This window comes from Hyperoodon ampullatus (assembly GCF_949752795.1).
Source record: "Hyperoodon ampullatus genome assembly, chromosome: 7".
Classification (NCBI taxonomy): domain Eukaryota; kingdom Metazoa; phylum Chordata; class Mammalia; order Artiodactyla; family Ziphiidae; genus Hyperoodon; species Hyperoodon ampullatus.
This window is the reverse complement of record NC_136920.1, coordinates 11,245,829-11,273,482: the sequence shown is the minus strand read 5'-3', so window position 1 is coordinate 11,273,482 and position 27,654 is coordinate 11,245,829. Positions and strand designations below refer to the sequence as shown.

Sequence of the window (27,654 nt, the reverse complement as noted above, 5' to 3'; positions counted from 1 at the left end):
CAAGAGACATGATGACAAAACGTGACGTGGTATCCTGGATGGGATCTTAGAACAGGAAGGGGGCAATAGGGAAAAATTAATGAAATCACAACGAAGTGTGGGCTTTAGTTATTAGTAATCTATCAATATTAGTTCATTAACTCTGACAAATGTACCACAGTACTAATGTAACATGTTAATGGCGGAAACAGTGCTGGATATAAAGCAACACTCTACAATCTTTTTGCCTTTTCTGTAAATCTAAAATTATTCTAAAAAATTTTTTTTTCAAAAAGAGAGAGAAAGACTTAATCATGAAATAAATTATTTTGGAAGAGGCAAGCAGGTCCAAGTAATGCAGTGGAGGTCCTAGCCAGCACAAAAAGGTAAGAAAAAGAAAAAAATGGCATTAAGTTTTGGGAGAAAAATCAGTCTGCCTATTCCTGGAGCTCTGATGGGGGAGAGGGCAGTAATTGGCTCCCTTTAGCAGTTTTTACTGAGATCATGAGTTGCCATCAAGAATGGTGGTCATGAGAGAGAGTGGAAAGATTGACATTTTTTTGTGGCCCAGCTATAAAGCAAAAAGGAAAACTACATGATAAAAATCATTTGTTTTGATATTAGAGATAATTTTTTAAATTAATTAATTTATTTATTTGGCTGCACCGGGTCTTAGTTGGCGACACGCGGGATCTTTAAGTTGCAGCATGTGGGATCTTTAGTTGCAGCACGCGAACTCTTAGTTGCGGCATGTGGGCTCTAGTTCCCTGACCAGGGATCAAGCGCGGGCCTGCTGCATTGGGAGAGCGGAGTCTTAGCCACTGGACCACCAGGGAAGTCCCTAGAGAGAATATTAATATTAGAAAAGATGTTTAAAAGAGCCGATGAATTTCTCATTTTCATTATATTAGTTTTAGATAAAATTTCAAATACTTTATTTTTCCTTATGTATTAGAAAATGCTTTAATAATCTATAGAAACTAACACAAAGGAAAAAGCTTTGGCGTTAAATTGTAGAAGTCATTATACAAAGTTGTTCCTAGAGTAACTTACTTCTCTAAAAAATCGTCTGTATTCTGCTGGTGTTGAAGGACAGATATCACCAAAATAAACAATTCACTGAAGCTGTTTTTACTGCAGTTTAGAAAATTCAAACAGTCAGATTTATTTAGTGTATTTTCCCCAGGTGATCTGACTGGTAGACAGAGTGATAGAGAAGAAGCACAGGCTTTCAGGAAAAGTTCAAGTTTAAATCTTGATTCTGACACTTATAAGCTTCAGTTTTTGTAAGGATTTGATTTATAATGTATATAAATACTTAATTCAGTGTCTATCACAGATACTTGGGACTCAGTAAGGGAAATGAAGCTGTTTTCAAAGAGGATGATTTTTTTTTTTTTTTAGTTTTAGTTTTAGTTTTGACAGTTTGTTGCAGCTTAAAGTATTATCAATATTGAAAATCCAGTGGTGTGAAGACTAGTAAGATTATTCACTAAATGGTTTTATTGAAAGACCTGTTAGAGATCCCATTTTAGGTGTCCTTTTTCTCCCTTTAAGGTAACTAACCCGTTCCATGTAGGTGGGGAGCATAGGTATGTGTTAGGAAGTATAAGAAAAATGTATGTTCATAATAGAAAATTTAGGAAACAAAAATGTAAAGAAAATTAAAAATCAGTGGGTACTGTATCCTTTCATTTTGTAACAATCTTTTTTTTTTTTTTTTTGCGGTACGCGGGCCTCTCACTGTTGTGGCCTCTCCCGTTGCGGAGCACAGGCTCCGGACGTACAGGCTCAGCGGCCATGGCTCACGGGCCCAGCCGCTCCACGGCATGTGGGATCTTCCCGGACCGGGGCACGAACCCGTGTCCCCTGCATTGGCAGGTGGACTCTCAACCACTGCGCCACCAGGGAAGCCCTACAATACAGTTTTTAATGAATAGTATCCCATCGTGTGGATATACCAAAACCTATTTAACCAGTCCCTAATAGATTTTTATTAAATTTCCTTAATATTTGTGATGAACAATCTTATAACTTCATATTTGCACAGATTTATGGGACTTCCCTTTGTGGTCCAGTGGTTAAGAATCTGCCTGCCAATGCAGGGGATGCAGGTTCGAACCTTGGTTGGGGAACTAAGATCCCACGTGCCGCGGGGCAACTAAGCCCACACCCATGCACTGCAATGGAAGAGTCTGCATGCCGCAACTAAGACCTGACACAGCCAAATAAATAAACAAATAAAACATATATGCACAGATTTATTATTTTATTTATAAATAAATCTAATTATTTATTGGAATTAGATTTCATCAGGTCGACTCGTACTTTTTTATCCCTTACCTTCTAGCAACTTCCTGGACTTTGTTCCTGCAAATATTGCTTCTTTTTCATGTTCAGTCTTTTTCCTTCTGCTTGCTCCTTTCTCTATATAAATATGCTTGTCACTTCCGTTCCTAAAAATCTTTCCCTTGACTCTGCCTCTCCCTCTAGCTGCTGCCCAGTTTTTAGTCCTTCCCTTTATCATCATACTTCGTACACTTGAAACTTCCATTCACTCCTCAGTCTTCAGTGCCTGGCCCACTCCCCACCCCTCTCTCTATAGAGTCATCAATGCTAAATTACTTGATTACTTAATTTCAGTGACCCATTTGAAAGCCTTAACCACTCATTGGCTTTTTTTTTTTTAATATATTCATTTATTTATTTGTATTTATTTTTGTCTGTGTTGAGTCTTCGTTGCTGTGCGTGAGCTTTCTCTAGTTGCAGCAAGCAGGGGCTACTCTGTTACGGTACGCAGGCTTCTCATTGTCGTGGCTTCTCTTGTTGCAGAGCACGGGCTCTAGAGCGCAGGCTCAGTGTTGTGGCGCACGGGCTTAGTTGCTCCACGGCATGTGGGGTCTTCCCGGACCAGGGCTTGAACCCATGTCCCCTGAATTGGGAGGTGGATTCTTAACCACTGTCCGCCGGGGAAGCCCCACTCATTGGATTTTGACTCTGTTAATCTTTCTCTAAAGCTTTCTCCAAGTGACACCATTTTCCCCCACACTGACTCCTTTCTGTCTCCTTCACTGGTAGTTCTTTCTTGCTCCTCTTTAAATATTGGTAGTGTATCTCAAGATTCCATTGTTAACAGCTCTCTGATTCTCCCTGGACAAATTCATTCACTCCAGTGGTGTCAGTTCTCACCCAAATGTTAACTCCCAGATGTTTATCTATAGCCCTTACCTGTCTCCTGAGCTTATTCATATTGGTAAACAGTTTCCTCTTTGATATGCCTTAGACAACTTATTTTTAGTGGAAATTAATATAAAGAATTCCTTTTCCTCTGTTTCATTCCCCAACCAAGTGGCATTTCATGTAGTCCTTCAGTCCTTTGATTTTTGCTTCTCCAGTCTCCAACATCCAATGACCAAGTCCAGGCCATTCTGTCCTGTCGTATCTATCCCCTTATTCCCATCCTCATTGCCTTAGTTAAGCCCTCATGTCTTGCCAAGATTATGTAGTAGCTTTTCATTTAAGTCCATACTCTACCCTGCTGCTAGAGTTCTCTCTAAAATACATGTGATATTGTGAATCCCTTACCTTCAGTGATGCCTCATTATACATAATATCCAAATTTCATTACATGACATTTAAAGCCATTTGGAATCTGATTAGTTGTTCCTTCTCCCTAGAATGCCTTCCCCTGTCTTGTTCACCTGACAAACGTCTCTTCTGCCTCTGCTGCATTCCCATAATGCATACAGTTTTGCTGGTTTGTCTTTTTCAGTTGCTTGTGCACAACCATCATCTCTGTGCTAATACAGTGCCTAGACGTAGCTACTTGAAGATAATGTTTGATTTAATTAATAGTATTTGAGCATTAAGGTTGCCTTTTTTGGGTTCAGTTGCCTGTAGCATAAATATGGCATATGAGTACAACATGGTTTTGTAAGTTAGAAGACCTCATGCAATATTGTTGCAAACTACTACTGGTTATCTGTGTTCTGTATCAAAATAGATGCTATTGCATAAAACTTTGTATGTCGAAATTTTCCATTAGGAGGGGTGTCAGGTGGAGATGAAAAGTTCATAGGATCTTTTTTGTCATCAGGCTTATTTAGCATTTGGATTTTCAGATTTGTTCAGTTGGCAGAGATTTAATGTTGCAGATAATTGCATACAGAAGTGAACCCATCTGGGGGCCTTCCTGGTGGCGCAGTGGTTAAGAATCTGCCTACCAATGCAGGGGAGACGGGTTCAAACCCTGGTCCGGGAAGATTCCCACATGCTGCGGTGCAAGGAGCAACTAAGCCCCATGCGCCACAGCTACGGAGCCTGCGCTCTAGAGCCCACGTGCCACAATTACTGAAGCCCAAGCGCCTAGGGCCTGTGCTCTTCAACAAGAGAAGCCACTGCAGTGAGAAGCCTGCGCACCACAACAAAGAGTAGCCCCCTCTCGCTGCAGCTAGAGAAAGCCCTCGCACAGCAGCGAAGACCCAATGCAGCCATAAATAAATAAATAAATAAATTTAAAAGAAAAGAAATGAACCCATCTGGAAACATGAACGAAATAGATAGAAATGCTTGCTTTAACAAGGAAAGGTGAATTGTTTTTGATTTGTAGGAGTAAATGTGATGCTTCATTTTAAGATAATTAAAAAGTAGTGAATTTTTAAATTCTGGTCTAGAGTTACTGAATTACTGCCTCTTGTCCACTAAATTCTGCCTTGGTGTTAACATGCTCCATGTCTGTTGACTAAATAGTTTTCTTTTTTTTCTTTTTTTTTTTTTGCGGTACGCGGGCCTCTCACTGTTGTGGCCTCTCCCGTTGTGGAGCACAGGCTCTGGACGCGCAGACTCAGCGGCCATGGCTCACGGGCCCAGCCGCTCCGCGGCATGTGGGATCTTCCCGGACCGGGGCACAAACCCGTGTCCCCTGCATCGGCAGGCGGACTCTCAACCACTGCGCCACCAGGGAAGCCCCAATAGTTTGCTTTTTTTTAACTGAAGTATAGTTGATGTTCAATATTATGTACATTACAGATGCACAATGCAGTGATTCACAATTTTTGCGGGTTATACTCCATTTATAGTTACTATAAAATATAGGCTATATTCCCTGTGTTGTATTTAGATTAGTACTTACAGATATACTGATGGCCCAGTCCTTTAAAGCAATCTCCTCAATTTAAGTGTATCTCTAATATTTGTGAAAACATTTTTATAATTACAAGAAAAAAGGCGTTAAGTGAAGATCAGTATATTTAGGGGCACTTTTGGAGGGTTTTGTTTTTCACATGCTGTTTTTATTAATTTTTTTCCATTTTTACCAATGGCAATTTATATTCTGTTTGATGATTTTTCTTTTAAGGTCAAAGGTTGTAGTGAAAAGCAAATCTCCCTCCTGCCCCAGACCTCAAAGTCCCTTTTGTTGCCAGTTAACAAATGGAGGCACACTGTATGCACTTCAGTACTTTGGTTTTTAATTTAATATATCAACATATATAGCTGTACCTCATTCTTTTTCATAGCAGCAAGTATTCCATTATTTGGATGTAACTAAGTAGACGTCTATTGATGGTCATTTAGATTATTCCTAGTATTTATAACCAGTGCTCTTATGAATATCCTTATATACATGTCTTTGTACATGTATGCAAATATATCTGCCAAGTCAAAGAATATGTGCAGGAGGTGGCGGAGAAAGTCTATGCATTTAAAATTTTGATATATGTTGCCAAATTTAGAGAAGTATAATTTTAGAGATGGAAGATTTCTCATGTTGGTGCTGTTTTCCCAGTGGATTAATAGTGATTAAAAGTATTTAATCAAAAAAAAAGTATTTAATCATTAAAAGTATTCAGTGTCGGGCTTCCTTGGTGGCGCAGTGGTTGAGAGTCCACCTGCCGATGCAGGGGACGCGGGTTCGTGCCCTGGTCTGGGAGGATCCCACGTGCTGCGGAGCGGCTGGGCCTGTGGGCCATGGCAGCTGGGCTTGCGCGTCCGGAGCCTGTGCTCCGCGACGGGAGAGGCCACAACAGTGAGAAGCCCACATATGGCAAAAGAAAAAAAAAAAAAAGTATTCAGTGTCAGGCTTCCCTGGTGGCGCAGTGGTTGAGAGTCCGCCTGCCGATGAGGGGGACGCGGGTTCGTGCCCCGGTCCGGGAAGATCCCACATGCCGGGGAGCGGCTGGGCCCATGAGCCATGGCCGCTGAGCCTGCGTGTCCGGAGCCTGTGCTCCGCGACGGGAGAGGCCACAACAGTGAGAGGCCTGCGTACCGCAAAAAAAAAAAAAAAAAAAAAAAAAGTATTCAGGGTCAATTTTATATATTTGCCAACTACAATGTTTAGTACTCATATTTGTGAGTGACTCCTCAAAATGAAGTTGAAAATGGTTACAAGCAAAATCAGTTAGTACTCAGATCCCTGTTTTTCCTTTCCCACATGAAGTTGCAGGCGAGCATTATCTTTCTTGAGGTTATACTTGTTTAAAAATGCTAGGGGTTCCTCTTTTCTTCCTTTGCAGGTGAGAATATTTGACCAAAAAATTGAATTGATTAACTTTTAGAAATGCATCTTGAAAATGAAATAAGGTTTTGCTGCCAGGTGAGTGAAAACAGTAATTGGAAGTATAGATTTGGGTTTTCTCATCTTGCTTAAACCCAGTGAAATTAAGATGCTTGGCCAAAAAAAAAAAAAAGGAAAGTTAAAGTTCAAATTCCTGTGTGAGGTTGTCAAATTCTCACGCTGTATATTTTCTTTCAGATTCCTTTGTTTCTTCCTCTCAGCCTGTATCTCTATTTTCGACCTCACAAGGCAAGTCTGTCATTTTTTGTGTGTGCATTAATAAAAGAAAAATGTTGAGAAAGAGGCTGTAACTGGGGATACGAGGCACAGGTTTTCTTTTGCCCCCAAATCCCCTAAAATAAAAACCAAATCCAAGCCAGTGCTTTCTATTTAGCAGTTTCTAATGGATTTCTCGTAAAGCTTAATAAAATAGAATGAGGCTAGGTGGACCCTTTAACATAGCATAAGCTTTAGGTGTAGTTTTGAGTATTTCTTAAAAATTAAAAACTTGCCCACAGAACTTGGAGTAGATAGAATTGTGGGTCAGAAAACACACCACCTCCAGAATGCATTTGACCTATAGATTTGTGGTTATGTAACTGGTTTGGATAGGTAGTAGATTTGGAAAAACTTTTAAAGTGTGCTTCCACTGAACTAATAACAGTGTCCTAGCTAGAATACTTTAGTGTGAACTTATCTGAGATTTGTCCCAAGAGGTAGGCCAATTCCAAATTGCCTAGGAACATTGAATGTGTCGGTTGAATTTTTGGCAAGCAGGGCTTGTTTTCCTAGAGATTAAGTTGTGGTGTTTTGGGGGGGTTGTTTGTTTTAATGTCAACCAGTGAGGAAGGGAATCAGAGTTGTTAACTATATGTTTGTAGGGGAAGCACTGCCAAGAACCTGGAAGAGAGAGTGTGCTTTGATTTGCGCTAATAATAAAGTGCTGTTTCATTTGTGATGTTGTGCTCCTCCTCGAGTATAGGTCAACGGAAAAACATTATTTGAAAAAAGGTAATTAAACTCACTAGATAGGTCTAAGAAGCCTTGTGCAAAGAGTTTATTGTCCTAGCTGGAATGCGAAGTCTGGGTGCTGGTTTGTTAGGAAGACTTTGACCTTATAGGAATAAAAACATAATGGGGGCTTCCCTGGTGGCACAGTGGTTGAGAATCTGCCTGCCAATGCAGGGGACACGGGTTCGAGCCCTGGTCTGGGAGGATCCCACATGCCACGGAGCAACTAGGCCCGTGAGCCACAACTACTGAGCCTGCGCTCCACAGCAAGAGGGGCCGCGACAGTGAGAGGCCCGCGTACCGCGATGAAGAGTGGCTCCCGTTCGCCACAACTAGAGAAAGCCCACGCACAGAAACGAAGACCCAACACAGCCAAAAAAAAAAAAAAAAAAGGGATAAAATGAACATAGTAAATGTTTTTCAGAGTTTCTGCTTCTTAGGAAACATGATAGATAATTTGTTGTTTTTAATTCAGACTGATAACATTCAGAGTCCCCAACATTTTTATAATGTGCCTCATTGTGTGAATTTGGATATCTTCTGGGTCAAATCATGACCTTTGAAATTTAAAAAAATTGTTTACATTAAAAGATATTTTGTGAATGTTAGAAAGTAACTCAGACATACAAATTGATCCTTGACATCTGGAACCCAACCATATTTATATTTCTAAGGGTTCTTTTTTTTCCTCATGAGAAATTCAATAATTTAGGCAGATAGGTATTACATTTATTCTACTCTGGAAGATAAATCAGTAAAAATATAGTGTAAATAGAACAAATAATTGTATTTTCTCTGTTGTATTTCAGATCTTCTAAAATGCATTCTTCATAGTCACTTTTTTCATACAGAAAGGGAATAATTAATATCCTAAATAGTGTAACAATACAACCTAAGCACAACATACCTAATGTATAGAATGTTGAGAAAGATAAGTGTCATAGTTTAAAAAATTACTTTAATCCCTGTTAGGAGAAATTACATATACACTCAGGTAAAATGGAGGTAAATAAAGAGGATTTTTATAATTAAAAATGTTTAAGTAGGCTTCAGTTTCAGTGAGTATGAGAGTTTGTTAAAGAAAATAGATTTGTCATTCTTCCTTTTTCTTATAGTTATTTTGACCAGTGCAGATTCAGCATAGTGTTATTGTTAAAAGGGTATTGTAAAGAAGCATTTAAAAATCTCATATCCCTGAAGGTGTTCCAGTGTAGCCTCTATTACTAACATTTTCTCCTGCAAAAAAACATAATGGAAAAGCAACCCAGTTGATGCTCTACTTCATTGGCAGGTCTAGAGATCAGCCTATTCAGTTTTTTGAGGGCACTCCTTGGCAAGTGATTAGGTGTGTTCTAGGGTAGCCAAGTCTAGTAGCTTCTAGTCTGCCTTAATAAAACTAAGGGAAAGGAAGTTGTTGGTGTACTTGGTTAACTGGATTAAAACCCCTGGAGAGAATAGCTAGGACCAGTTCCACCCAACCGCAGGCCTTTCAGAGTGACTGTCACCAGCAGGTACCTTGAGTCCATCATTGGCAGTAACCCAACTAATCTGTCTCTGGCTTCCATATCCCTTAGCCATTTAGCCTTGAAGGATTGTGCCTTACTTTTATATATCTAAACCATATCAAGTAATATGTAGCAGTAATTAAATAAGACATTTTCATATTTAAGAATGACATTTTTAATCCTGAAATATAATATACTTATCATTATTGAACTTTAAGGAGATGCATGTATTAAAAGTTGCCCTTTTTTTGGCCACGCCTTGCGGCTTGTGGAATCTTAAATTCCCCAACCAGGGATCGAACCCAGGCCCACTGCAGTGAAAGTGCTGAGTCCTAACTACTGGACTGCCAGGGAATTCCCACAGTTGTCATTAATTTGGACTGAGAAGAAAGGGCAGTTAAATCTTTCAAAAGGAAATTATGTAATCTTTATTAAATTGTACTACCTTGAAGTATACAGCTACTTAAGCTAGTAAATTAAGCTTTTTGAAAACTAACGAATAGATTTGTGATGAGAATATCAGTGGAATAATCAGTTCCTTCTTAAATAAGTTGTACTCCTGAGTAGGTGCTTTGCAGTCTTTTGCTTATTGAGTCCTTTTTTCTCATCAAGCAGAGTTTAATTTCAGCTTAATCCCCAAGCATCTCAAAATAGGGGAGTAAATTTTAATGATGTTTTCCTGTACTGTTAAATAAGAATATTAACAGAGGTATAGTTGTGGTATGTGGCCAATTTTTTTTTTTCCGAGCTTTTACTGTGCTCAGTACTTTATGTGAATCATCGCATTTAATCCTCACAGCCAATTTTATGGAGGAAAGGTACTGCCTCTTTTACTAATTGAGGAAACTGGGGTTTAAAATGGTGAAATAACTTGCTCAAGGTCACGCAGTAAGTGACACACCTAGGACTCCACCGTCCATGCACATAACCACTACCTACAGTAAAGATGATATATTAGTTGTATTTTAGGGTTTACAGGTATTTTTAGAGATGTCATTTTGAGGTTAATGTTAAAATCATGAGAGCAGAAGAGGCAGAAATTACTATTTTAACCATATTATTGCTATTAGTGATGTAATTTAGTATCATCTGGGGGATGTACTCCATCAGACACAAAATCAAACTGAAATTTGGTTTCTACTTTTGAAATCTTTGATAAAAAGTGGAGGCTGGAAAATACTACAATTTTCATTAGAAAACATTGGAAGAAAAGTGGGTGAAAATAAGATTAGAGAGGATCTACCCACCATGTAGAATTGGAAGTACATTTGCAGTAATGAATATTTGCGTTCAGTTTGAGTAATGCAGTAGGCATCTGGAATAGGAAGTTAAGCACTGAACTTTGGGGCAAGCGTTGAGGAGAAAAAATATGCCAGTTACAGCCTTTTTTTAAACAAAAGCAAAACATTTTTCTTTGTACAAAAGAGACTTTTTGTTTAGGATCTAGCTTGGCTGCAAAGTGTCTGCTGGCTAACTTCCTATTTTGATGCTTTGGCTGAAAGTTGCTTATACTGTTTTGCACGATAATTTGTCTTTCCCTCTTGTTTTGTGAACATGAGAAAATTCAAGTGTAGAAAAACCTATACCTGAATATTTCAAGCCTCCCTTGTATGACTATGCATAGTATGTATGTGAAAAAGTAACTTAGTGGTTTACTATAGGCTGGCACCCTTTCTTCACTGATGTGTATGCTTTTTCCTTGTTACAGGTATCCTTTGAGTTAAAAGTAATGAATTTCCTGAGGGGGGTAGTAACCAAATGGTAACTCCAGTATAGCATAATTCTAAGTTATTCACTCTTTTAAGGAAGAAGTCTCGTATAACATTCATTATTGCTTACTTGTCTCTAGATCACATTGTGTTTTCATTATTAAGTTATAAAACACTTAAATAAAAAAGTACTAAACCTTTCCCTAAAAGACAGTTTGGGGACTAAGAAACAAAGTAAAGAGAAGGGTGTTTTTTGTTTGTTTTGTTTTGTTTGTTTGTTTTTTGCCATGCCACTCGCCACTTGTGGGATTTTAGTTCTCCGACCAGGGATGGAACCCAGGCCCACGGCAGTGAAAGTGCCAAGTCTTAACCACTGGACTGCCAGGGAATTCCCTCAAGTTTAAAATTAGTATATGTACTTTAAAATTAGTATATGGAAGTATTTAAAGCAGGCACAAAAGGATCACCCCTGCCCCATGCCCTACTAACCTGTAAGTTGTGCTCCTGGACAAAGAATCTGTGGTGAGTGAGAGTGAAGAGTGCCAATTTCTACGCCTGTGGAATTTTTACAGGGCTAAAGTTCTGCAGTACTGCTCGGCTTTTCTACCCCTTGAAAACTAATAAAACGCTGTAAAGCTGTGGTTCCCAAACGGTTCATTACTGGCAAACTTGTAGTGCAGATCCTTAAGCTCCATCCTACTCAGGAAATTCTGAGTCAGTAAGTCAGAGAGATAGAGCCCATGAAGTACTAGTAGTTGTTCTAAAGTTTGAAAAGGACTATAAAAGATGGTGCCAAGGGCTGTTTTTTTACTAGGTTGTTAAACTGTTCAGCTAGTTGTACGTTGAACTAAAATATACTTTGATGATGGTAAAGATCATTTGCTGAAACATTTTGTTAAGGAAAAGTTCTTTTATCTTTCAGCATTGACTTAGAATTTTTTATATGTTGGGTTATATTAAATGTCTTTATCCACATAGTACTTTGCACAATTCTTGGAATGTCATAGGCATTTTGTTTGTATTAGATGATTCAGAAGTTGCATCACCCAAAATTTTGAAGTAGATAAAAGCTCTTTAAATTACTTCCCTTTAGGGCTTCCCTGGTGGCGCAGTGGTTGAGAGTCTGCTTGCCGATGCAGGGGACACGGGTTCGTGCCCCGGTACAGGAAGATCCCACGTGCCGCGGAGCGGCTGGGCCCGTGAGCCACGGCCGCTGAGCCTGCGCGTCTGGAGCCTGTGCTCCGCAGCGGGAGAGGCCACAACAGTGAGAGGCCCGTGTATCGCAAAAAAAAAAAATTACTTCCTTTTATTTATGGCTGGTTGGAGGGAAAGTGTCTAAAACTCTAAATGAGGATTTTCTTTATTACATACCACATGAAGGTGGTTGTGATTTGGCACTATGCCTTTTTTCTCTCCCCAAACAAAAAGGCATATGGTCTGGAGTCTCTATGTCAGGAGATACTTTTTTGAGAATATGGTGTTTGGGGACATTTATGGAAGATTTATTAAGTGCCAGATCCTGTTCTAAGCACTTCACATGTATCATTAACTCATTTAATCCTCACAGCAGTTCTCAAGTTAGGTGCTTTAGTATCCCAATTTTCAATTTTCAGATGAGATTAAGGAACTGAGATTAAGGCCACACGATTAGTAAGTGTGATGAAAGGATTTTGCACCTTTTTGGTTTGTGTGGTTTTTTATTTTTTGGCTGTGTTGCATCTTCGTTGCTGCGCGTGGGCTCTCTAGTTGCGGGGGGTGCTCTTTGTTGTGGTGCGTGGGCTTCTCGTTGCAGTGGCTTCTCTTGTTGCGGAGCATGGGCTCTAGGTGTGCGGGCTTCAGTAGTTGTGGCATGCAGGCTCAGTAGTTGTGGCTCGCAGGCTCTAGAGCACAGGCTCAGTAGTTGTGGCACACGGGCTTAGTTGCTCGGTGGCATGTGGGATCTTCCCGGACCAGCGCTCGAACCCATGTCCCCTTCATTGGCAGGCGGATTCTTAACCACTGCGCCACCAGAGAAGACCGGAGTTTGCATCTTTTAATAGGAATTTTTGGTTTGGGAGTGGTCTAGAAATTTAGAATATGACTGCCAACTTAAATTCCTAGTCTTATTTAAAATAATATACTTAAATGGAGACTTCTGAATATTTAGAGTTTAAGAAGAAATTGAGTAAGCAAGGAGCTCAGTACTGAAATACATTTGGGAACATTCTCGTGATCATTGCGGGGTTATGACATTTTTCACCTCTTACCATATATTGATTCCCTTTTTGACAAGTCTATTAGATGTGTAACTCTTGCTTGTTAATAACTAGAATAATGCTATATTTTTGAGTAACTATACTTTTTGAAAATGAATGTGCACATTAAGTTGCATTATAGCAAATAACTAATCTAGAAAATATAATGAGATTTTTGACAGACATGTGTTTTGAGTAATGTTGAAAATATCTTGTAGTGCATGTGAAGGGCTGGATCTTTTGAAAAAGGAAAGGTAGTGGACATTTTCTGAGATGTAAGATAATCCAGAGTTATTCCATCAGGCAGTTTTCCAGCGTATAGTATTTTTAAAAACTAACACCCTTCAAACTCCCTGGAGTTTTCTGCTGTTTTGCCAGGTACAGACTTTGACAACACTAATGACTATTGTGTCATACTGACTAATTGGAAGAATCTTTACTTATGGGAGCTTAGTTTCTAAAGGCTTATTAGATTCTGGTCTTTGTTTTATTTAATGTTTTCATGCCATTATAAGTTCTTTACTTCCAGACCAGTTTTTTCATTGTCTTGGTACAAGTCAGCTCTGTTCAACTTTGTGAGGGTTTCAACTAGCCAAATAAACTTCTTTCCATTTGCTGAAATTCTAAACAAGATAATTATTAAAATTAAAACAAAGATGAGGATGCTAACTTATTTTGCTACATGTGGGAAACCTTGATTGACAGTCACGAGAGCTAATATCTGCATCTCATGATCACTGAGGAATGAATGCAACATCATACTCTGTTTACCCCCTAAACCTGTGCCCTGAAAACACTATCCACTCCAAGTATTAAGTCACAAAATTATTGTTAGGGAACATGATTAAAGTTCTTTTGTATATATAATAGTTACATCATATTGACAGATCTTCAGTAAAATGCTTGAAGTCTGTCAAGCAGCCATGGCATTCAGTACAGAACTTGTTGTTATTCTGAGAATACGATTGCTAACCTAATCTTCTAGCTTTACCTCAGATTATTATATACCTAACCCGAAACTTTTGGAGTATTAAGAGTTCAAGGAGGGACTTCCCTGGCGGTCCATTGGTTAAGACTTCACCTTTCAATGCAGGGGGTGCGGATTCATTCCCTTGTCGGGGAGCTGAGATCCCACATACCTCTCAGCCAAAAAACCAAAACATAAAACAGAAACAATATTGTAGCAAATTCAATAAAGATTTTTTAAATGGTCCACATCAAAAAAAATCTTAAAAAAAAAAAAAGAGTTCAAGGAAGTTAGAAAAGAAACAAGGCTTAGAAAACTGAAAAGTTTGTGTCCTGACAAAGCAAAACATTTCTACCATGCTTTTTTTTTTTTTGTCCTCACTGTGTGGCTTGCGGGATCTTAGTTGCCTGACCAGGGCCCACGGCAGTGAAAGCACCAAGTCCTAACCACTGGACCGCCAGGGAACCGCCCTACCGTGCTTTTTTTGTTTGTAGTACTGTGTGCATTCTTTCATTAGCATTCAATGTAGGTTGCTTTCTTTTTCATTTCATCCAGTCCACCTCCACATCATCATCATTTTACTTATTGACTTTGCTTATTTTCTGTCTCCCACTCTGTATTGTAAACTCCACAAAGGCAAGGATTTTTTCTGTGTTGTTCACTGCTTTTAATCTAGTTTCTAAAACAGTGTTAGGCACGTGATAATGGCACTCAGTAATTACTAATGAATTATTACTAATTCATTTTGTCCACTTGTTTCTGTAAAATGACAGGTCTAAATCTTCTGAAATCTCAGTCTTTATAAAACATATAAGCTGAGCCTTCCCTCTGAGGTGGAGTCAGTTTTGTTCACCTTAAGATTCCATTCCTGTTTGTTTGTTTTTTAAGTTATTTAATTTTGGCCGCGTTGGGTCTTTGTTGCTACGCGCAGGCTTTCTCTAGTTGCAGTGAGCTGGGGCTACTGTTAGTTGTGGTCCACAGGCTTCTCATTGTGGTGGCTTCTCTTGTTGCGGAGCATGGGCCCTAGGCGTGCAGGCTTCAGTACTGTGGCACGCAGGCTCAGTAGTTGTGGCTCGCGGGCTCTAGAGCACAGGCTCAGCAGTGTGGCACACGGGCTTAGTTGCTCCATGGCATGTGGGATCTTCCCAGACCAGGGCTCGAACCCATGTCCCCTGCACTGGCAGGCAGATTCTTAACCATTGCGCCACCAGGGAAGTCCTCCATTCCTGTTTGAAGGGAGGGGGGCGGTCCCAGTTTTACCTTATTCCAGATTTAGTCCATTGAATGTTTCCTGGTAGGAACAGTCACCAGTAAATTCAGTAATAATACATAGCTCAGATTGTGGAATATTTCTTTTCTTTTTTCTTTTTTTAAAAATATATTTATTTATTTTTGGCTACGTTGGGTCTTCGTTGCTGTGCACGGGCTTTCTCTAGTTGCCTTGAGCGGGGGCTACTCTTTGTTGTGGTGCGCAGACGTCTCATTGCGGTCGCTTCTTCTTGTGGAGCATGGGCTCTAGGTGCGCGGGCTTCAGTAGTTGTGGCACATGGCTTCAGTAGTTGTGGTGCACGGGCTTAGTTGCTCCGTGGCATGTGGGACCTTCCTGGACCAGGGCTCGAACCCATGTCCCCTGCATTGGCAGGCAGATTCTTAACCCCCGTGCCACCAGGGAAGCCCTGTGGAATATTTCTGATTTAAATGTAGGCCATAGTTCTTTAAATTTCAGGTTTTTTAAAACATTTTAATCTACAGTGGTGAGCTTCATTTATCCTTAATCCAATCTTGCCGAGTATCCATACTATACAGTGAGAGATGCAAGCCATGTTTACTGCATTAGAACTAAATATGAATTACAGCTTACTTCTGTCTCACTGGTACAGTTTGTACCACCAAACTTTATTTTTCCTCAATTTACAAAGACTTTCCCTGCCCCCGCCCCACCCCCGATGATTACAGTTACACTGTTCTAAAAGTCAGAGATCCTATTACATCAGATTTCAGTGATGTGTTAAAATAGGGGAACTTTATCTGGCATTTGGAAACATTTTTATTACAGTGGAATTTTATTTCTTGCAATAAGATATTTCTTTTCATCTTTATAAAATGGTTTTGAATAAATCATAATTTTGCTTTTGTCTGGTTAATTCAGCTTCTCACTGAAAAAGAACATAAGCTGAGTAAAAGTAATCCCTAAGCTTTTTCTCTTTCACATCTTCCTAATTACTCATTCACACTCAAGGAAGGCATTGCTGTCCTGAGCCTACTTAGGTCTCATCTGACCAAGCTGAATGTTTGATTCATTCATTTGGAACTATTTATTTAAGACCTACTTTGTTCCAACTCCAGAGATACAATAGTGTGTAAGAAAGATAGTGCCTGCCCTTGGGACAGTTGTTTTGATCTTTTCCCCAGTAAAAGCTTCCTAGATTGGTTAGTTGGAAAACAGTGTGGTAAATCAGTGGCTACTGTGATATTAAAAACTGTTAAGACTTAATTAATGTATTACTTTTAGGGGGATATTTTCTGTTTTTAAAAGGATTTCTGAAGTTTACTCTTCTTAATAAAGGAAACCAATTTACACAGTTCAGTTTTGTTTGAATTGGCAAGGTGGTGCAAGAGATTTTGGAACAGACCAGTCTTTTCAGTGCCCTTTAGTTTAAGACCTTTTCAGTGCCCTTTAGTTTAAGACATTGAGGCCATCTGTTCCTGGGGCCCATCTTCCCTATGGATGGAATAGACTACTTCTAGTCTGATTTTTAGACTTAGGAAGGGTCCGCTCTATCTCTGGGGGTGGGAGGGGAACTCTGGTCACTTCTTTTTTTCCTTTTCAGACTGTCAGACTCTTAACAGTGGTTTTATAGAAGGTGTGTGTCCTGAATTGTTCCCCCTACAGATGAGAGCATATCAGTACTTCATAATATCAAGTTGTTTGTTTTATATGGATTACATTGTTTCTGTTGAATAGCTATATCAAATACCAAAGGAAAAACACTTCCCCAGATTATCCATCTTATTATACCCTTCTTTATGCTTTACCATTAAAGGGAAAAAGTAAATTGAAAAGTATTTTGTCGTGAAAATTTTTTGTCTTTTGCAATTTGTAGCATGATAAGCCTTTTCTGTTTCACTGCTGACATTTTTATGCATGTCTTATAGGATAGCTGTTGATCATTGTTTTGTTATAAATTTATGTGTGTGTATATGTACATCCTATGTGTATATATACGAATTTTAAAATAAAAAGCATGCTGCTTGGCCTGACTAGCTAATGTGTAATTGTACCTGGTAAACAATTTTTTTTTCTTTCAAATTCTGACCATAGAGGGATTGAGCTCTCTTTGCTCTGATGAGCCACCTTCAGAAACTATGACTTCCTTCTTTTGTTCACCTTCTGAAATATATAGCACTGACCTTACAGTACTACATGGAGAAAAAAGTAAAGTGTTAGGCAGCCAGCCTATTTTAACCAAAGAAAGAAAAGACTGCTTGGCTCTTCTAGATGTGAAAAAGATGGAAAAGCCTCAGGGGACCAGTAAAGACATAGCAGACTCCCCAGTTTCTGTTTCAGAAGGAGTTCACTGTAACCGTCCTTCCATTCCAGACAGTTTCCCAGATCATCCTGCTTTTCTCTCAAAGGAAGTTGGTCAAATGCAACAGCAGATAAATAAAGATCAAGAGTCCAAGAACCCAAATGAGGTACCAAGTAGGGACGATAGAACTGCCTTGGATGCAGATGACAAATTCACTTTGCTAACAGCCCAGAAGCCACCCACCGAGCAGTATAAAGCGGAAGGTATTTGTACATATTCCTTGTCCCCCTCTGAAGTTTCAGGAGTTGGTATTATGGAAAAGGATTCCCCTGAATCACCATTTGAAGTAATTATTGACAAAGCAGCATTTGACAGAGAATTTAAAGACGCATATAAGGAAAACATAAATGATTTTGGTAGCTGGGCAGTGCACACTGATAGAGAATCACCTGCAGACATTTCTGAGTCGAATGACAAAGTATTTCCACTGAGAAATAAAGAAACAGGGCGTTCCCCAGCCTCTGCGTTGCTCACTAGGCAGTTTTCACACACAACTGCAGCATTGGAGGAGGTATCTAGATGTGTAAATGATATGCATAACTTTACTAATGAAATATTGACTTGGGATTTGGTTCCCCAAGTAAAACAGCAGAGTGATAAATCTGACTACATCACAAAAGCTACAGGACCTGACATGGGTGAATATATTTCAGAAATTCCAGTTGTAAATCTTAAAAGTAACACTCATCAGAAAATTCCTGTATGTTCTATCAATGGGAGCACTACTATCCCTAAATCAACAGGTGATTGGGCAGAAACATCTCTCCCACAGGAAAATGCTATGCCAGACTGTCTCACCTCCACACAGGAAATCAATATCAAAGGTGTGCGAGGCAGTGTGCAAAAAAGAGATGACACACTTACAGAGTTACCCGGATCTCCATTTGAGAAATGTGTCTCTCTTGGTTCTGGAGTGGCCACAGTGAAAGTGGTTTTACCTGATGGCCACCTGAAAGGTGAAATGAACTGGCAGACCTCTGTGTTGGGAGAAGTGACAGAGGCTGATAGTTCTGGTGAGTCTGATGACACGGTGATAGAGGACATCACAGCAGATACTTCATTTGAGAGCAACAAAATTCAGGCTGAAAAACCTGTTTCCATCCCAAGTGCTGTTGTAAAAACAGATGAAAGAGCAATCAAAGAGATTCTTAATTGTAATAGGGAAGACAAAACATCTGGAAACTTTGACGGGTCCATCAGTGACTCTGGGCCACGACAAGTTCAGCCTGATATTCTTGGAAGGAGTCCAGCTGGTGAGGCAGCATGTTCACAAGTACCTAATGCGAATGTCATGTCAGAAGATATGAAGCAGTCAGGTAGTATGAGTGCAGTTGCTCCTGAAAAGCTTGTTGCAGCTGAGAACCCCAAACTTCCTTCAGAAGCATCTCCAAAGGTTTTTAATGGTAAGACAGAATTCTCACGAAATGTGACAGCCTCTTCCTATTTGGAGTCATTGCATGAAAAAAGTGTTAAAGATATAGATGATTCTTCCCCAGAGGACCTGATAGCAGCCTTTACAGAAACCAGAGAGAAAGGAATAGTAGGTAAAGGTGAAGGAAATACCTTCGAGGCAACATCAGAGAAAACTAAGGACTTTAAAACAGCTCTTCCTGTAGATGTTTTACATGAAAGTGAGTCAGGTGGTTCTGAAATTAAAAACATAGAAGGCAAATACAGTGAACAAAGCAAAGAAACAGATGGGAGTGAGCTTCTGGGTGTTTTCCCTACCCAAGGTACTCCAGTAGCATCTCTTGACTTAGACCAGGAACAGCTCACAATCAAAGCACTGAAAGAACTGAGTGAAAGGAAGGTTGAGAAGTCAGCTTCTGTACAGGATAAAGTAGAATCTCCCGAAGGAATACTCAAGCAGACTTTAACATTTGCTCCAGAATCTTGGCCAGAGAGATCCTATGATGTCCTAGAACACAAAGATGTCAAGACTGGATCTGATCTCGGGATTTCCAAGAAGCCCACTATTACCAAAGAAGCTACTAGGGTAGATATCACTTCCAGCCTTAGCAAGACTGAACTGGTAGACAAGGATGTCCTAGCAAGACTTCAGACAGAATTCTCAGGTAACTGTTTACATTAGAAATACTGCATGTGGTTAATTCTGCTATGATTGATTATTTAGAGTGTTATTTTTTTAGTCTCTGATTTATATCACCAAAATTATATCTAGAATAAAAATATACAGTAAAACAGGAAAACGTAGATTTTTTTAATGGTTGCTTGATTTGTTTTTCTTGTACAAATATTTTCCAAAGCAATAGACAACCTGTTAAAATTAATATTCTCCTAAAGAAAGAATTTTATGGTCCAGTTTTTTCAAGGTTCTCCTTTTCTTGTACGTTGCCCCTAGGGGAGATTGCTGCTTTTAAGAATATCCTAGGGCTTCCCTGGTGGCGCAGTGGTTGAGAGTCCGCCTGCCGATGCAGGGGACACGGGTTCGTGCCCCGGTCTGGGAAGATCCCACATGCCGCGGAGCGGCTGGGCCCGTGAGCCATGGCCACTGAGCCTGTGCTCCGGAGCCTGTGCTCCGCAAGGGGAGAGGCCACAACAGTGAGAGGCCCGCCTACCGCAAAAAAAAAAAAAAAAAAAAAAAAAAAAAAAAAAAAAAAGAATATCCTAGGCTCTTATTTATTTACAAAGCTTATTTTTAAATCTCCATAATAGTAGCACTGCTTGGCACTTGGGTTTTTTGCTATGGGGCTTGGAAAATCTATTTAGCAATCAAAGATAAAGGAATCCCTGCTGGGAAGATAGTAAATGAAACTTTTAATTAATTTGATCTTACACCGCAGAGATTTTATGCTCTGAAAGTAGGTAACCAATATTGTAGTACAGCTTTGTGAGTAATACTTAAGAGAACTCATGCATTCTTCTACTTTGGACCTTGTTTATCATGCTTCAGGCCAAAACCCAATGTATGGTACTAGAAGCCCTTCCCCTTGTCTTCTGTTTATTTGAGTGAGTGATTACTTTGCTAGCGGTTGGCCTTCAGTTAAATTATTTCAAATGCTCTCTGTTCTGGTGTCTTAGAAAGTATAATGAAAAAAGGATATATAAAACCCTCCAAAAGTGACCCGCAACCTCTAATCTGATACCAAGTTCTGCACTTACTGTATGGTCAGTGTTAGGTGCTATGTAGGACTCTGTGGTTTTCCAAACTTTTTTTTTTTGCGGTACGCGGGCCTCTCACTGCTGTGGCCCCTCCCGCTGCGGAGCACAGGCTCCGGACGCGCAGTCTCAGTGGCCATGGCTCACGGGCCCAGCCGCTCCGCGGCACGCGGGATCCTCCCGGACCGGGGCACGAACCCGTGTCCCCTGCATCGGCAGGCGGACTCTCAACCACTGTGCCACCAGGGAAGCCCTTCCAAACTTTTTAAACAATAGATCCCTTCTTTCAAATGAAATCATATGCAGAGTTATAATATTTAAAACAAAAAATATTTTCATTAGGATAAATTTATAAGTGAGATTATACCATTTACTTTTTTTTTTTTCTGTAAAGGTTTAATTATGCAGAGTAAGGAGGGGGGCTCAGTCCTTAGCAGCCACTTTCCTCTCCTCACAGTATCCAGAACACTGCTCAGCTCCTCCTGCAGGGGCACTCCTTGCAAGGAGTGAAGCCCCATGCCTCTCAGAGCTTGTCCCTCACTAACTTGCTTTGCTTGGTAAGGTGCCCTGCTGGTATCTGTGCGTCACCTTCCTTGCTCACGTGCTGGGTCACCTTGAAGCCCATAGTCATGGGCTGCTGCAGAGCCACGGTTGCTGCCCTTAGTGCCTGCAGCAGAAAGGCACTGTTTACTTTTTATAAAGACATTTCCTTGCTGAAGACCATGGGCAGATTATTTAATCTTACTAAATTTTAATCCTTAAAATAGAGATATTAATGGTGCTTACTTTATAATAGTGAGAGGGTTACATGTGAAAATACAGGTAATGCAGGGCCTAGAATATAGTGAATATTCATTTAGCACCAAGTACAGGACCTGGCATATAGTAGGTACTGGATAATTATTTGTTAGTGAATGAATTGTTAATAATTATCAGTGAAAACATCGAGGCTTTTTTATAAACTCAAAAATTTGAAATGGCAGTTAAGGATAGCTGTTATACTCTAGTAATTGAAGATTGTTGAACTTGGATTAAAGAGAGTTGAATTATTGTTGCTTTACAGTGTCTAGAATTGTGACTTTAAACAGTTACATTACATCACCTTTTGGGGCCTCCGTTGTAAAGTGAGGACGTTGAAGTAGGTGTTCATCGATATCATTTCAATAATATGATTCTCTGACTCTGGTATATTCTAGCTTTCTTCATTAGTTGTCAAAATTCTTAAAGGTAATTCTTGTGAGTGATGAGGCATATAGAAGTAAGGCAACAATCCAGAGTCTAATTCTGGCAAATACCTGCTTTAGTGTGACCTTAGACAGCTGGCCAGATTGGTTTGGCATCTTCCTTTGTTAATATTCTCGTAGTTATTTTGCCCTGCTTCACAGTGTTGTAGTAAATAAAGTACTGTGTAGTAATTATCAGTAAATCTCAACTGAGTTGTTTAATCTAGTGTGAGAGGTAAAAAGGAGTATGGAAGTTTAGGATATTTGTCACTGACCAAATTCTGTGATTAGTAGATATTTTTAGATGATAATTAAAGAAGACTAGTATAATTAGACCAAGAAGCTAAAAGGCCTTCCTTAAGGTTTCAGAATTGAAAACCTTTTAAAATTGTCTTCATGAATAAATCTTTTAAAATATAAACTATAGCAAAATTTACCAGAGTCTAGTTCTAAGTAGTATATCTGAGTAGTCTTCCTTTCTAAAGTAAAACCAGTTCTGTAATTACGTCCTGCCTAAAGTTGTGGGGGAAAAGAGGCAAAAGAAACAATGAAAAAATTAATGGTATTTTATTTTTCTTTTGCTATTCTATGGTATATATGACAGTATATAACAAAGAACTAGAAATGACCTAGCAATTTTGTTTCTAGGTATGAATTCTAAGTTTAAAAAAAAAGCAAATGTGCAAAAACAACTACAAAGATGTTCTTTGTAGGGCTGTTTATGATAGTGGCATACATCTCAGTATCTTAACAATTAGAGATTGTTTGAGTATCTTTTAATATACCTGTGCAGTCGAATACTATATAGCCATTGAAATTGTTATAGGTTGGTGTTTCTTTTTTTCTTTTTTTTTTTTTTTTTGCGGTACGTGGGCCTCTCACTGCTGTGGCCTCTCCCGTTGCGGAGCACAGGCTCCGGACGCGCAGCCTCAGCGGCCATGGCTCACGGGCCCAGCCGCTCCGTGGCATGTGGGATTCTCCCAGATCGGGGCACGAACCTGTGTCCCCTGCATCGGCAGGTGGACTCTCAACCACTGCGCCACCAGGGAAGCCCCCATTTTTCTTTTAAAGAAATTGAAAAATATAGAAAAGTACAAAAAGACATACACTTGTATTTCTATATATTAGAATTAACTCTATTAATTGTTAATTAGTGATCATATTTGCTTCCAAACTAAAGGACCCTTTGATTACCACCTGACCCACTCCTTCCCCTTGCCCAGAGGGTAACTACCGTCAGTGGAGCTGATAACATCCTTCCACTACATTTTAAATTGGTGCATGTGTGGTATTGTTTTGTATTTTTAAAGCTTTACTAATATTATTTTTGTTATGCAACTTGTTTCATTCAACATTAGGTTTTTTTTTAACTCTTCATGTTGAAATGTGTATAATTCTATTTAACAGCTGTGTAGTAATCAATTTTATTACTATGTTATTTCTCTTTTAATTAAGATTTGGATTATTTTCCATTTTTTTACTATTATAGACAGTGCTGAAGTTAACATCCTTGTACTTGCCTGTTTTTACACATATGCACATATTTCTCTAGGGTCGTTGTGCCACTGCTTATCAGTTTCACTTCTGGGTGTGTGCATTATTTTTCTAGTTACTGTCAATTTGCTGTCAAAGTTGAAGTTTCTTCTGTTATGTGAAAATGTTCATAATTAATTAATAAAAACTATATTATTGAATATAGCAGAGTTTTTATTACATGATGAATGCTTAAAGTAGAAAAAAACAAGTTAGAAAACAAGGTTTTCAGAATAATACCTACGTTGGTATCATTAAAAGTGAATCTGTATACCTACACACAGTGATTCTGAAGTAAATTTTTAAAAACAAGATCACGATGACTTTTCTTGCAATGTGGCCAAGTAGGCTTTCACTGGACCTGATCTTTCTGCATGTAACTATGTCTCTGGACAAAATTGTGGGGGCAGCGAGGGAGCCCTGGAAACACTGGAAAATGAGCAAAAGCAGACAGATTCTGAAAAAGGGCTGACACTTTCAGGAAGAGAGAGCATGAAATTAATTTTCCATTTTTACTGCTTTTAGCCAGAGGAAGGCTGAAGTTGGCACCTGGCAGCTTGGTTTAAAACTTAATAGAAAACTTATCAGAGGACAGAATTCAGGTCAGCCACAGCTGTTCAACCACTGAAAAGTGAGGGGAGGAGGAATCCTAGAAAGGAGAGATCTAGAGAGTGACAGCCTAAAATTCTGAGTATAAGCTCTGTATCTAAGCTTCTGTTTAATCCCTGAACCACAAAGATAAAAGAACTGAACTAAGATTTGAGGTATTGATTGCCCAGAGAGTTTGCAGTTTGGGTCTAAGCCAAATTTAATTGCATACTAAAACAGAAATATCGGTACTCTCCAGAGGAATATAACAGAGTCCAGAGGCTATACAGCATAATTTTCACAATGTCCAAGATATTATCTATAACTACACAACATTTTAAAAACCAGGAAAATATAACTTAGTCTGAAGAAAAAAGACAACCAACAGAAACTAACTTCATATGTTAGAATTGACAAACAGGTTTTAAGGCAGCTACTATAACTGATCAGTTGAAGTAAGGGAAAATATTCTTGCACTGAATGAAAACAAAGGAAACCTCAACTGAGAAATAGAAACAAAAAAGAGCAAAGTGGAATTCTATAATACAGCAGCTAAAATTAAAATTCACTGAGTAGCCTTAACAGTAAAACAGAGATGATAGAAGAGTCAGTGAACTCGATGATAGATGAACAGAAAACTACCCAACCTGAAGAATAGAAAGAAAAAAATATTACCAAGCGTCAGGGACTTTTGGGACAATGTTATAAGAGCTAACATGTATAGTTGGAATCCCAGAAGAGAAGAAAGTGAGAGGCTGGAGAAGAACATATTTGAAGATAAAATGGCAGAAAAAAACCCTTCAAATTTTATGAAAAACATATTTACTGATTAAAGAAGCTTAGCAAACACCTACTAGGATAAGGATGAAGAAAACCATACCTTGGTACATGTGTCAGAGGTTCCCAAGACCACTGTCAGGCTCAGTGATTTGCTAGAAGGACTCACAGGATTCAGAAGCTGTTGTACTCACTGTATACAGCAGAAGGACACATTAGAATTGACAAAGGGGAAAGACACATGGGATAAAGTCCAGGAGGAACCAGGTGCAAGCTCCAGGTGTCCAGTAGAGTCACACAGAGCTGTCCTTAATTCTCCCATCAAGGACACGTGACAACATGTGCAAAGTGCTGCCAACTAGGGAAGCTCACCCAGTCCTGGGTGTTCAGGGTGGCACGCAGTATCCCCATGACTTACCTCAGCTACTCAGACCCCAGCCACCTAGAGCAAGAACAGGTGTTTGCCATAAATCATATTGTTCAGGTAGACTTAAGTGGTCATGCTGGTACAGCATGGCCCAAGGCCCCAGGTATGCAAAAACACTTATCAGCCAGAATATGCCAGGGGCTCAGAGTTCATCTCCCAGGAGCCAGGCAAAGGCCAGTCCTGAAGACAGACCTTTTCTTTGGCATGTTCAGGGTTTGAGCATTCCAGAACTGCCAAGTTAATCCTTTCCTTCCCAGTATTATATCTTAGTCAAATTGCTGAAACGAAAGATAAGGAGAAAACTGACATATAAAAAGGAATGACAATTATAATTAGAGCTTACTTCTTACCACTAACCACAGATGCCAGAAGACAGTGAAATAACATCTTTTAAAGTGCCAAATGGGGAAAAAAGTCAACCAGGATCTCTGTTCAGCAAAAATACCTTGCAAGAATGAAGGCAAAATAAAGACATTTTTAGATAAAAGAAAACTAAGAGAATCTATCACTAGAAGACCTGTACTACAAGAAATAGAAAAAAGAAGTTCTTCAGATTGAAGGGAATTGATACCAGATAGAAACTTAGACCTTCAGGAAAGAATGAAGAGCATTGAAAATGGTAAATAGTTGAGTAAAAATAAAAGACTTATTTTTTTTCCTCTTCTTTAAAATATGTAAGACTGTTTGGGCTTCCCTGGTGGCGCAGCGGTTGAGAGTCCGCCTGCCGATGCAGGGGACGCGGGTTTGTACCCCGGTTCGGGAGGATCCCACATGCCACGGAGCGGCTGGGCCCGTGAGCCATGGCCGCTGAGCCTGCACGTCCGGAGCCTGTGCTCCGCAACGGGAGAGGCCACAACAGAGAGAGGCCCGCGTACCACACAAAAATAATAATAATAATAATAAAATAAAATATGTAAGAGTGTTTAAAGGAGAAATTATAATGTGTTCGGAGATTATAATGTTTATTTCATATGACAATTTATAACAAAAGACAAGAGTATGTGAATCTATACTATAGCAGGGGTTCCTACATTTTTTATGAAGTGGTACAATATTTTAAGTAGATTGAAAAGTCAAGGGTGTATGTCTCCTAAGAGGTGGGAGACTTGGTACGATCACTATGTTAGTGGACTGAAGACTACAATCAGAGTGACAGACTGCATAAAAATGCAAGACCTATTTATATGCTGACTATAAAAGATATGCATTAAATGTAAAGACACAGGGCCTCCCTGGTGGTGCAGTGGTTGAGAGTCCACCTGCCGATGCAGGGGACACGGGTTCGTGCCCCGGTCCGGGAAGATCCCACATGCCATGGAGTGGCTGGGCCCATGAGCCATGGCCGCTGAGCCTGCGCGTCCAGAGCCTGTGCTCCGCAACGGGAGAGGCCACAACAGTGAGAGGCCCGCGTACCGCAAAAAATAAATAAATAAAAATGTTCTCAGACCATAATGAAATAAAAACTTTAAACAATGAAGATATCTAGGAAAATTCCCAAATATTTGGAAATTAAGCAAATCACTTTTATATAATCTATAGCTCAAAGAAGAAATCATGAGAAAAAAATTTAAATGTTTTAAACTGAATGACAGTGAAAATACAATATATCAAACTTGTGGAATGTAGTGCTGAAAGGGAAACTTATGGTTCTAAGTGCATGTATTAGAAAAGAAAAATATCTAAATTCAGTGATCTAAGGTTTCAACTTAAACTGGAAAAAGCAAAGCACATCCAAAGGAAGTAGAAGGAAAGAAAGAATAAAGATAAGAGCAGAAATTAAAGGAATAAAAAACATTAACAAAGCCAAAATTTGGTTCCTGAAAAAGATTAACAAAATTGATTTCTTGACTGATCAAAAAAAAAGCAAATACAGATTACCAATATTAAGCATGAAAAGGGTTATTTCAGATCCTACAGATATTAAAAGGACAATAGAATATTATGAACAACTTTATGCCAACTTAGATGAAACAAATTCCTTGAAAAATATAATTTACCAAAGCTAACACAATTTCTATTAAATCCATTATTAAAAATCTCACCAAAAAAAGTCGAGGCCCAGTGGTTTTACTGGGAAGTTTTTTCAAGCACTTAAGAAAAAAGGAGGAGAGAACACTTTCCAACTCATAGACTAGTATATGTATAGTAATACCAAAACTGGAGAAAGACACTACAAAGAAAATTATAGACTAGTATCCCTATGGAACATAATAAGATGAAACTTCCTTCACAAAATATTAGCAAATCAAAAAAAAAGTTAGCAAATCAAAAACAAAGTTAGCAAATCAAATCCAGCACTCTGTCAGATACAGAAAAGGTGTTTGAAAAAGCTCAACATCCTTTTCTGACAAAAATTTTCAGCAAACTAGGAATAGAAGGTAATCTCCTCAGTCTAATAAATAATATCTTTTGAAAACTATAGCTGACATTATGCTTAA

General features: G+C 39.2%; 1 protein-coding gene across 7 annotated transcripts in view; it reads left to right on the top strand.

The window, feature by feature from the left end:
* RTN3 (reticulon 3) overlaps positions 1–27,654 on the top strand; it is a gene marked incomplete at both ends in the record, with an annotated part of 56,473 nt that overhangs the window by 8,461 nt on the left and 20,358 nt on the right. Inside the window, 2 exons of one of the 7 annotated variants that reach the window (XM_079707280.1) lie at positions 6,731–6,781; positions 17,281–19,623. The exons of 3 other annotated variants lie outside the window; for them this stretch is intronic. In XM_079707280.1, the coding sequence (XP_079563406.1) occupies positions 6,731–6,781; positions 17,281–19,623 (2,394 nt within the window). The remainder of the gene's footprint in view (positions 1–6,730; positions 6,782–17,280; positions 19,624–27,654) is intronic. 3 more of the 7 variants (XM_079707282.1, XM_079707281.1, XM_079707284.1) reach the window with 3 other exon arrangements.